Source organism: Trachypithecus francoisi, unplaced genomic scaffold (assembly GCF_009764315.1).
Source record: "Trachypithecus francoisi isolate TF-2019V2 unplaced genomic scaffold, Tfra_2.0 Contig01474, whole genome shotgun sequence".
Classification (NCBI taxonomy): domain Eukaryota; kingdom Metazoa; phylum Chordata; class Mammalia; order Primates; family Cercopithecidae; genus Trachypithecus; species Trachypithecus francoisi.
The window spans coordinates 8827258-8840093 of NW_022681435.1; the positions used below are offsets into that span (position 1 = coordinate 8827258).

At 40.6% G+C, this 12836-nt stretch overlaps 1 protein-coding gene across 1 annotated transcript in view; it reads left to right on the top strand.

Annotated features, from left to right (window-relative positions):
- PHLPP1 (PH domain and leucine rich repeat protein phosphatase 1) overlaps nt 1-12836 on the top strand; it is a 270198-nt gene that overhangs the window by 144588 nt on the left and 112774 nt on the right. Inside the window, exon 4 of the mRNA XM_033239200.1 lies at nt 6615-6781. Within this exon, the coding sequence (XP_033095091.1) occupies nt 6615-6781 (167 nt within the window). The remainder of the gene's footprint in view (nt 1-6614; nt 6782-12836) is intronic.

Below are 12836 nucleotides of genomic sequence, written 5' to 3' on the forward strand. Positions count from 1 at the left end.
TGCTCAAGATGACAAGAGCATTGGCTTATATCTCGTAGACTTTTTTGTTTTACAGACTTTTATTGCTTGCAGTGGTAGACGTTGCTGCGGGGATACTTGATCTACAGAGCCTCTCCTTTTTTTTTAAATGGATAAAATGGTATTACTGCAGCAACTTGTTAAGGTGATCAGGGCAGGTGTTAGTCTACTTTAGAGATAAGGAAACTGAAAGACAGGTAAGGGAAGTGACTTATTCAAAGTCACGTTGCTAGTAAGTAGAACTGTTCCTACCTACCCCACATACTGTTCAGCTGGTGCCCTTTCTCCTGTATGTCAAGTTGTGTGGACTTCACCTTTGTGCCTTCAACTGTCTTGTCTGTGGTTATAAGTACAGTAGCTTTTGCCAAAAAGGAATTTATATTCTAATTATGAGATCCTTTAGAAGCTTTCTGTACCAAAGATTTGAGGCACCTGCTATGTATGCTTATTTCACTTCCCAAATTCCTATAACCTCTTATACTTTTCCTGTAAGCTTTAAAATTTTGATTAGGTGCTCACTGGATGGCATCACCATTGCCCAGTTGGATAAGTTTTGTGGGATTGGAGTGGGCAGAGCCTATGATGTCAAGGAATGATGCCCCATGGGGATTCACCGCTCCTCCGAAATCTGTATTTGATCAGCAGATGGTCTCTACTGCTTCTCCCGAGGAGGACTCACTGTCTCTGACCACCTCGTCTTCATTTCTAAGGCTTAAACATATCCTGAGGAGTACATCTAATTTTCTTTGCTCTAGTTATGTTATTTTATGATGGGGATTAAAGGAGCCTCCCTTCTGGTGAGATCTGAACTTTATTCCAGGTCTTGACCTGATGGCATAGAGTTAATAGTACAGGCTCTTGTTCAAACTCTAGTCCTGTTACTTTTCTTTTTTTTTTTTTTTTTTTTTTTTGAGATGCAGTTTCGCTCTTGTCACCCAAGCTGGAATATAATGGCTCAATCTTGGTTCACTGCAACCTCCGCCTCCCAGTTTCAAGTGATTCTCCTGCCTTAGCCTCCCGAGTAACTGGGATTACAGGCACCCACCTCCATGCCAGGTTAATTTTTGTATTTTTAGTAGAGACAGGGTTTCACCATGTTGGCCAGGCTGGTCTCAAACTCCTGTCCTCAAATGATCCACCCACCTTGGCCTCCCATAGTGTTGGGATTACAGGTGTGAGCCGCTGCACCCAGCCTGATCCTGCTACTTTTTAAACAGGCCTTAGACGCACACTCTTTGACTCAGTTTAACCTTTACCTTTGAAACAAGGGTAAGTTCTTACTACACAGAGTTGTTGTGAAGATTAAGCTAAATATTGTATCTTAAGCTCTTGGAAGAGTGCCTATCACAAAGAAAGCACTACTTAAATGTTAACTATTATTATTATTGTTACTTGGAAAAGGAAAATGCTAGAATAATAAAGGCTACTTGCTCTGAGGTGTGTACATGTGGTTTTTTGATTAATATTTTTTTTATGTATGTAGGTCTTTCTTATTTCAGGCAGGATCTCAGTTTTAATAGCTGCTGTGTAGGTGGGTCACAGTTTCTTTAGATAGTCCAGCTGGTAGTTTTCTCATTTTGGAATCAAACCGTACCTTCTAAGTAGAGTGCTTTCCTCTTTTTGTGGTAGAGCCCTGATGTGCCCAGGTTGCTCTGAGTAGAAGCACTTAAATCTCCCATTCTGTTGCAGCTCATGGGACTGGGCAGTGGTGTAGCTAGTGGTAGCTTTTGTGGTCATCTTTGCAGCTCACTGCCTTGTGGCCATGTTAACATGATGAGTCTATGCTCTCATGATAGACGTTCCTAGTTCTGCATAGCTCACACAGGACTGCCCTTGCTTGTAGCCTCGTTAATGTGGTTTCCTCCTCCTTGTTTCCAGCAGAAACAGCTTACGGTCTAGAATGAGGAAAGGAAGCCAATACAACTTGATGTTAAATCATTTTCTCTTAAATAGTCCAAAGGGAGTATTTAGTGGGATGCTTCATTTGAAATGGAATTTGTCTTCTTCAAAGTGGTTGCCACATGAAAGGATGCACCAGATGCAGAGGCCGCCTGGTGAGAAAGGAGGAGGTATAAGGTCGTCCTCTGGCCATTCTTCCAGCAAGATGTTTTGAGGGTCCTCCCAAGTACTCAGCGTGGGTTTATATCAGTAAGCAAAATAGAAAAATTCTTTCCTTTATGGAGCTTACAATCTAGAGACAAAGGCAGAGAAAAAATAAGAAAATTCCTTGGTACAGTAGGCCCTCCTTACCTGCGAGTTTCCCATTTCAGATTCAACCAACCGTGGATCAAAACCTGCCGACACGGAGGGCTGAGTGTACTATGGCATTTTATGTCAGGGACTTGAGCATCTGTGGATTTTGGTACCTGCTGGGGTCCAGGAACTAATCCCCAGTGAATATGGAGTGTTGACCCTACATTGGTGATCACCTCACACTTCTCAGAACCTTTCCACACATCCCATTTCACTCACCTTAAAAGCCAGAGTCCTTACAAGGCCTGAAGGTCCCACAGGGTCTGCTGCTTGCCCCATATCCCCTGCCCATTTACCTTCTGACCTCGTTGCCTTATTATCAGTGTTCTCAGGTCCCTCAGACATGCCAAGTATGCTCCTTTTACAAATTTTTTGTATTATTATTATTTTTTTTAATTTGAGACTGGATCTGGCTTTATTGCCCAGGCTGGAATGCCGTGGTATGCAACCTCGACCTTCTGGGCTCAAGTGATCCTTCCACCGCAGCCTCCCAAGTGGCTGGGACTATAAGCACGCACCACCACGCCCAGCTAATGAAACATTTTTTTTCTTAGTAGAGATGATGGTCTCACTGTGTTGCCCAGGCTGGTCTTAAGCTTCTGGGCTCAAACAGTCCTCCCACCCTAGCCTCCCAAAGTGCTGGGATTACAGGCATGAGCCACCATGCCTGGCTAAGGCATGCTTCTCTAAGGGCCCTAACTCTGGGTACTTCCTCTGCCTGGCAGCATCTTCTTCCAGATAAATCCTATCAGCCAACTTTTCCTGTTTTTCCTTGCTAAATGTTGTCTTTTCAGTGGGGACCACCCTCACTAACCTATTTAAATTACAATCCACCACCTTCCTAGCAATCTTGACCCCCTTTCTCAAGCTGTTTTTTTTTTTTTATTCGTAGTGCTTACCAATTTTTTTAACGTATAATTTATTTATTTGTAAAGAAAGCTTAATAGGGGAGGGATCTTCATTTTGTTTTCTGAAGTACAGTAAGGGCTCACCTAGAATAGTAATTGGCACCTCTGGTAGATATTCAGTGAACATGTTGAATGAATGAAAAGGAAAAGTACAATGGAAAAAATAAAGAAGGGTTGTATCAGTTTCCTGTGGCTGCTGTTAACATATTAACAAACCCTCGGTGGCTTAAAACAATAGAAATTTATGATCTCATGGTATATATTGCACATATAATTATTCATCCATATAATATATGGAGGTGTGTGTGTTATGTTAAAAATTGTTTTCATAAATGGGATGTGTCATGCTGCAGTTTGCATTTGTATCAAGTCAGATTGATACATATGGATCTAGCTCCTTCATTTTAACTGCAGCTCTAAGCAGCTGATTCTCTTTCTCTCCTGGTTTCAGAATATGTAAATCCCAGAGAAGTCCTTTGATTAACCTAACTTGGGTCCCATGCTAGCACCTGTTGGATTAGCCTGTGGCTTCAGCAGATAGGACACTCAGATTGCTCAGACCTGGAGTGCATGCCTACCCACGAATCCAGAGCATCTGGGTACTTTGTTTGCAGTTCCCCTTAGGATCATGAGTTTGAAAGAGAAAGGATTTGGGGCAGACAAAAAATACAGATTTCTACTGAGGCTTCAAGTTTGGGCTCGGACATTACATCCTCTGGGAATCCTTTTCTGACCCCTGGGATTCCGTTCTGTGTCCTTGCACTTCCTATTCTTGTAACAGTTATCATGTAGTATCTTAATTACCCTGTCCTCTTGATGTGTACTCATTCAGGGCAGAGACTGTGTCTGTCTTGTTTTCCTGTTGTATCTCAGGAAATAAAAGGCCTGCCACACACCATTAAGTAGATGTTCAACACATGTTTTTGAATGAATGCTTCCACTAACTAGCAGAGCTTTCAACCTCACTTTCTATAAACAGGTTCCCATCCACTTCCTATGAATGCCATAGGAATCCCGTGTGGCGTGGTGCTTTTGCACCTACTTTCAGACCCATAACATTCTATCTCTTTTTACATCTTTCTTTGTATGAGTGGTTTGGCCCTGTTTGGCATTTTCTTTTTCTTATTTAATGGTGAAAATTCACAGAAAGATAAAATAGGTAAAATGCAAACTCAGACTTCTTGGTAAAGTCTTTAGAGATAAGTCCTGCCCAGCTTTTCTCACCCCAGTATACCTTTAGCTTTCATGTGTGCACAGTAATTTCTCCTAACCTCAAATATTCCATCAGCAGAACTGTTTATTTTTTTGAGACAGAGTCTCTTTCTGTCACCCAGGCTGGAGTGCAATGGCATGATCTCGGCTCACTGCAACCTCGGCCTCCTGGGTTCAAGCGATTCTGCTGCCTCAGCCTCCTGAGTAGCTGGGATTACAGGCACCCACCACCACGCCCAGCTAATTTCTGTATTTTTAGTAGAAACAGGGTTTCACCATGTTGGCCAGGCTGATCTCTAACTTCTGACCTCAAATGATCCACCTGCCTCGGCCTCCCAAAGTGCTGGGATTACAGATGTGAGCCACCATGCCCAATCTAGCAGAACATATGCAGATTTACTTCTGGATACTTTTAGCAGCAGGAGAGTATGGATTTTAGTGGATATAAAATGTGAATGAAGCTGGGTGTGGTGGCTCATGCCTGTAATCCAGCACTTTGGGAGGCTGATGTGAGAGGATCAACCTAGCCCAGTAGTTTGAGACCATCCTGGGCAACGTGGCAAGACCCTGCCCCTACTTTATTATTTAAAAAAAATTTTTTTTAATAAAAAATAAAATGTGAATGATTTAATTTGGAAATGGTAGTGTTAGTAGTAGTACTAGTAATAGTAATAGCAGTTAACATTTACTGAGTGCTTTTTCTGTGCCAGGCATGTAGAAGTAGGTACCATCTTTATACCTGTTATACAGATGAGAAAACTGGATCTTACATCAGTGATCTATTCAAGTTATCTCAGCTCCTGAGTGGTGGCACTGGACTGTGAATGTGGACACTGAACTCAGAACCATACACCTAAGGACTATGTTCTACTGCCTTGTATAATTAGGAACAGAAATCTGGGGTTTGGTAAAAGAAAAAGCCATCAGACTGATCACAGATAAGCAGTGAAATTTCTGCCCTAAAGCTTTGGTAAAGATAAATAGGGAGAATTAACCAAAGTTTTAGAACTATATTCCCATTGCCTCTGTGAGAAGAGAAAACCAATATGTGTGAAGGCGGGGCTAAAGCCACGTGCTTTAGCATAAATTGGCACTGTGTTACCTACAATATTGGAAAGAACATTTGAGAAATACAGGGTGGTTAGTGAGTTTTCTGCTTCCCACATAAAAGTTGGTCTTTCTGGCCGTGGGAGGAGTCATTTAACCAGGAAGGCATTGAACATCTGGATAAATACTTAGACATAAAATAAGTTTTACATAAAATAGTTACATGAAGCAAAGCACAATGAATTTATAAGCATTTCACTGAAACTGTGAAGAGAGGCAGCCTGGAAAGTTTGTAGCAGACAGGCAGTAGAATCTGATTCTACTATACCATGAATTGAAGATGTGTACAAGGTCAGTTATACTCTTTTTCTTTATTTGTGCTATTTTTAAATCAGTATATACAATGACTTTCATATGTTCAGTTTAGATCTTAGTATCTGTCTCTTGACCGTGTATTTACTCGATAGCTCTGAATTCTCTTTCTGTGGGAGAGAATTATCCCTTATGTTTTCAGGAATAAAACTCCTACATTGGAGGAGATTACTGCTATCAATAAACCCAGTGGAGTAATCTGTGTTCTTTCCAGCCTGTCTCCTATGCTAGGTTACTGTACCATACCCTCCAGGCAGGGACATTTTCATGCTTTTATAAAGTACTTAGCTTGAATACTAAGTACAGACATGCATTACTTAATGACAGGAATATATCCTGAGAAACGTGTTGTTAGGCAATTTCTTCATGGTGCAAACATCAGCGTGTACTTACACAAACCTAGATGGTGTAGCCAACTACACACCTAGGCTGTTGCTCCTAGGTTACAAACCTGTGTAGCATGTTACTGTACCGAATCTGTGGGCAGTTGTAACAAAATGGTATTTGTGTATCTAAACATAGAAAAGGCAGTGTGTTGTGCTATGACATTATGATAGCTGCCATATCACTAGGTGATAGGAATTTTTCGGCTTTATAATCTTGTGGGACTGCTGTGTGTGATATGTTATTGACTGAAAGGTTGGTATGCGGCACGTGACTGAATACTGTGTTGGTTTATATTTGGACTAACAGTGCTACTTTCATAGAATATCTATTCCAAATTGGGATTATCTTATTTCTATCCATAGAAAGTAGTTATAGGATAAGTGGATGGTATTAAAATTAAGTTTTATCCCTCTTTAGGTTGCATCCCAGCGCATTAGCTCAGTGGACCTCTCATGTTGTAGCCTGGAACATCTGCCTGCCAACCTCTTCTACAGCCAAGACCTCACTCATCTCAATTTAAAACAAAACTTCCTAAGGCAAAACCCTAGCCTTCCAGCTGCCAGGGGGCTTAATGAACTGCAAAGGTAAGCCTGCAGAAATGGGTGGATCATGAGGAAGGGGTGGGGGCAGAATGAACTTCTGCTTGTTATCTCTTGAATATCTCACTAAAAAAAACTAGTGTGTAAACTTTCTCTTTCAGAAAACAGAGTAATAGGACTTTGTTTATTAGTGAGGACATTACCAATTCTCAATCTGAGATTTTTTTAAGGTTCTTGCTTTTGAAACTAATGATTTATGATATTTATTAATTGGATAGAGTTGCGTAAGAACAATTCTCCTTTAACAACTTTTATTCCTATCAAAAAATGCATCTGCAAACAATAACATTTGGTGTGTTACTTCTGAACTTCAGGTGTTTGTTCAGATTAAATTGTTTCTTTTGAAATTTATGAAAGGTCAGTTTTTCCCGTGAAAAGGCATTTCCTTAGAAATTTAAGAACCAGTGTTTAAATCCATTTATGTCATGTCATCTGGGTGATTAATATGTAGGTTTCAAGAGTCACATGTTAAATAGAACCTGCTCCTTTATTTTTTATTTTTTTATTTTTTTATTTTATTGAGACAAAGTCTTGCTCTGTCTCTCAGACTGGAGTGCAGTGGCGTGATCCCGGCTCATTGCAGCCTCCTCCTGGGCCCAAGTGATTCACCTGCCTCAGCCTCCAGAGTAGCTGGGATTACAGGTGCCCACGCCCTCTTAATTTTTGTATTTTTAGTAGAGACAGGGTTTCACCATGTTGGCCAGGCTGGTCTTGAACTCCTGACCTCAAGTGATCTACCCTTCTTGGCCTCCCAAAGTGCTGTGATTACAGGCATGAGCCACCATGTCTGGCCTAGAATGTGCTCATTTATAACTAGAAAAGAGGGACTTGACTTGCCTGTCTCCAAAACAGATTTAAGAATTTACCACATTCATTTCCTTTCCTCTTTGGAGCAGTGATCAGTCTTCATTTTGTGGTAAACTAAATCTTTGATACCTATATATTTGTTGCAAATATGTAGACTGTGTAACTGCGAAGAATATAACTTTTAAATAAATAATTGCTAGTTCATTTGTTTTTACATGACTGATATGATCAGGAATTTAAAAATATGATAACCATTGTGATTCTGTTTATGGTTTTTAACATCCAGAAAAAATAATCCAATACTTGCTTATAAAGTTTGTGGATGTAATTGGGAAATGGAAGAGTATTTTAATTGTCTTTTTAGGTAATTGTGAATATCCTTCCTTGATACTATACCAAAACTTGACAAGTGGTCATTTCTTAAATGTTAGTTCTAATATGGAATCTAAATCTCTATTCGTGAGCTTTTTGAATTCTTTAACGGTAAGATCCATTGATCTGACTTGCAGTTTGATTTGACTCTTTACCCATGCATCACTTTGTTGCATTAAGTGTTGGTCATTTGGAGAGTACTGCTTCGTTGTGTAACACAGATACTCCAAATGTTAATATATTTTATTATGGAATTTTAAGAATTCATACTTGTTAATATCACCACTGATTTATTTTTGTTTGTTTGTTTGTTTGTTTTTGAGATGGAGTCTCACTCTGTCGCCCAGGCAGGAGTGCAGTGGTGCGATCTTGGCTCACTGCAACCTCTGCCTCCTGGGTTCTAGCGATTTTCCCGCCTCAACCTCTAGAGTAGCTGGGATTACAGGCCTGCCCTGCCCCCAACACCTGGCTAATTTTTTGTATTTTTAGTAGGGATATGATTTCTCCATGTTGGCCAGGCTGGTCTCGAACTCCTGACCTGAAGTGATCCGCCCACCTTGGCCTCCCAAAGTGCTGGGATTACAGGCGTGAGCCACCGTGCCCGGCCAATATCACCACTGATTTATCAGCAAAGTGTTTTTAAGTATTGGGATGTTGTTAAGCTTACTGTGGAAACGAGTTTCCACAATTTAAATTTTTAATTAGAAATGTGAAGGCCGTTATTGGCAGCATATGCCATCAGTTGTTTTCCAGTAAGCTGCCTTCTCACTTCATTTTTGAGAAAATGTCTGCCAAATACCCAAGTATGAATAATAATCGTTTGTCAGTTCTTTCAAGTAAAAATGGGATTCTCTGTAATCAGTGACTGGTTTGGCCCACAACTCACATCATCAGATAAGTGTTTTCCTTGAGATAACTATCATACTTCAGTGTGTACCAGAAGTGTTTTTTTGTGTACCTCCTATTTTATCACCCAGAAAATTAAAAAGACATATACTCAGGGGTTGGGATGTAATAAGAAATGACTTTCCTGTGTCATCAAGGACATTCTTAAGTAAAACTGGCATTACAATTTTTTTAAAGAATATTTTTACTGTGGTTGCCTGGAAGAAAAGAATAGAGAAGAATATAATGACAACTGGGACAGTTTGGTGCTGCAGTGAATTAATTACATAGGCAGTCGAGACTCTAATAAGGATATTTTGCTTCAGCAATTCCTGATTGTCCCCTGTAGCTGACGTATACTATGAAAGTTACCACTGTGGTATTCTTTTTTATTTTTTTTAATTGAAATCAAGTTTATTAAGAAAGTAAAGGAATAAAGAATGGCTTACTCCATAGGCAAAGCAGCCAGCCCTAAGGGCTGCTGGTTGGCTACTTTTATGGTTCTTTCTTTCTTTTTCTTTTTTTTTTTGAGACATTGTTTTGCTGTCACCCAGGCTGGAGTGCCGTGGCAGCTCACTGCAGCCTTCGCCTCCTGGGCTCAAGTGATCCTCCTGCCTCAGACTCCCAAATAGCTGGGATTACAGGCAGGCACCACCACCATGCACAGCTAGAATTTATATTTTTAGTAGAGATGGGGTTTCACCATCTTGCCAGGCTGGTTTTGAACTCTTGAACTCAAGTGATCCGCCCACCTCGGCCTCCCAAAGTGCCCGGCCTATGGTTATTTCTTGATTGCATGCTGAACCAAGGGGTAGATTATTTATGAGTTTGCTGGGAAAGGGGTAGCCAAGTCCCAGAACTAAGGGTCCCTCCCCTTTTTAGACTATATAGGGTAACTTTCTGATATTGCCATGGGATTTGTAAACTGTCATGGTGCTGGTGGGAGTGTCTCTTAGCATGCTAATGCATTATAATCAGCATACAATGAGCAGTGAGGACAGCCAGAGGTCACTTTCATCACCATTTTGGTTTTGGTGACTTTTGGCCAGCTTCTTTACCGCATCCTGTTTTATCAGCAAGATCTTTGTGACCTGTATCTTGTGCTGACCTCCTATTTCATGTGTAAGTAAGAATGCCTAACCTCCTGGGAATGCAGCAGCCCAGTAGGGGTAAGCCTTATTTTACCCAGCCCCTGTTCAAGATGGAGTCACTCAGGTTTGAATGCCTCTGACATATTTCCCCCTTCCGTTTTATTTTTTTTATTTTTTAAAATTTGTTTATTTATTTTTGTTTATTTTTTTGAGACAGAGTCTCGCTCCTGTCGCCCAGACTGGAGTGCAGTGGTGCAGTCTCAGCTCACTGCAACCTCCACCTCCCGGCTTCAAGCAGTTCTCCTGTCTCAGCCTCCCGAGTAGCAGGGACTACAGGCGCCCGCCACCATTTCCACCTAATTTTTGTATTTTTAGTAGAGGTGGGGGTTTCACCATGTTGGCCAGGCTGGTCTCGAACTCCTGACCTCAGGTAGTCCGCCCACCTCGGCCTCCCAAAGTGCTGGGATTACAGACGTGAGCTACTGCGCCCGGCTGCCTCTCCCTTTTATAAGGAGATCTTTAATCCTAAGGGTTGTAGAGGAATGAAGATCCATCTTCTGTAACTTCTTCAGGCTGAATAGGGACAATGATATTCCTGCCTAACTATGAGGGCCTCTTGTATTCAAGGTAGAGAGGAGGTCAGTCACAAAGCATTGATCTGGCGAGGGCCATTGATAACTGTGAGTTCCAACAAGAGGTGCTATCTGGAAGAATAGTAAGTGTTCAATTTAAGAAAACATTCAGTAAGCTTATCTGCATTCCTACACAAAGAGTACAACAGCAATATATTCTACAACAGTGAAAAAAAAAAAGATAAGTAAAATTATCCCAAGTAAACTAAATAAGAAGGATTTCTATTAACTAGGCAGTTATGGAACCAAGCTTATATGGGGTCCCTAGCTGATTCCAGTACATGCCCAGAATTAGAATACTGATCAAGATGTTTATATTACCCATCCCTTTTGTTTCTTCTGAGCAGCAGCAGAGAACACTGGTTGGTTCACGGGAATAAGTAGGATTAGTCTAAATTGCAGGAAAGAACCCTCAAAAACAACTGAGACTAGAATCTAATAACAGGTATACCATAGTTCTTGAAACATAATTTTTCTCTGTTCAGTCTCCCATTTTCACTAAAGACAAATGATAGGACTCATTTGTTTGCAAAATACTTAAGCTTAGGTTTTATATGCTCTATGTATTGTTATTAATTTTGGACTGGCTGGATGCAATGGCCCAGTCCTATAATCCCAACACTTTGGGAAGCTGAGGCAGGAAGATAGCTTGAGACCAGGAGTTTGAAACCAGCCTGTCAATGTCGTTGAGACCCCATCTCTATGAAAGAAACATTTTAAAATTAGCTGGGTATAGTAGCACATGCTTGTAGTCTCAGCTACTTGGGAGGCTGAGGCATGAGGATTGCTTGAGCCCAGTAATTTGAGGCTGCAGTGAGCCATGATTACACTACTGCACTCCAGCCTAGGCAACAGAGGGAGAACCTATTTCAAAAATAAATAAAATAAAATAAATAAAATACTGGCACCACAACAGTAAAGTTAATATACTTTTTTTTTTTTTTTTCTGCTGAAAGGTTATAATCATTATTATCATTTTGTTTGTTTCTGGAGCTACCCGTCATGAACTATCATCAATCAGTGTGTTCTGAGATTTGAAATTATTGGGAGATATTTTTGCATATTTCACAGAAGTGTAGACTTTTGTACTTCTATTATAGAACATCAAAGACTTTCTATCATACTGCCAAATCCTGATGTCTTAGAACAGAATGGGGCATTAGAATTCATCCAGACTATCAACCTAAATGCCCATCAATGAGAAACTGAATAAAGAAATGTGATACACCATGGAATACTATGCAGCCATAAAAAATGAAATTATGTCCTTTTCAGGGACATGGATGGAGCTGGAGGCTGTTATTCTTAGCAAACTAATGCAGGAACAGAAAACCAAATACTGCATGTTCTTACTTATAAGTGGGTGTCAAGTGATGAGAACACATGGACACATAGAGGGGAACAGCACACAGTGGGGCCTACTGGAGGTTGGAGGGCAGGAAGAAGGAGAGGATTAGGAAAAATAACAGATACTAGGTGTAGTACCTGGGTGATGAAATATATGTACAACAGACCCTCATGACACACATTCACCTGTGTAACAAACCTGCTCATGTAGCCTTGAACTTAAAATAAAAGTTAAAAAAAAAATCATCCAACCTAATGCTCTCTTTTAAAGATGGGGTCTATGGGGATGTTAACTGCCAAATTCAGTTTAACAGTTACCTTTTAGGGAGATGGGGATAGGATTAGTGAATGGTTTGAACAAGGTTTCAACTATGTCTGTAATGTTTACTTCTTTAAAAAGAAAAATGAGAGGCCAAAAGGTTTTTTTGTTTGTTTTGTTTTGTTTTGTTTTGGAGACAGAGCCTCACTCTGTTGCCTGGCTGGAGTGCAATGGTGCGATCTTGACTCACTGCAACCTCTGCCCCCCAGGTTCAAGCGATTCTCCTGCCTCAGCCTCCTGAGTAGCTGGGAGTACAGGCACCCACCACCATGCCTGGCTAATTTTTGTAGTTTTAGTAGAGGCAGGGTTTCGCCATGTTGGCCAGGCTGGTCTCAAACTTCTGACCTCAGGTGATCCACCCATCTTGGCCTCCCAAAGTGCTGGGATTACAGGCATGAGCCACCACGCCTGGCACAAAAGGTTAATATTTGAAAACGCTGTATAGTTAATACCTGGATGAATGTTACAGTTTTCTGCATTTTTTGAGTATTTCATAATAATCCAAACATTTTAAACCTAAACAAAAAGAAAATTAAAATGCTTCTTTATACATAGAAGAATATGATGCTCCCAAAGAGCCAGTATTT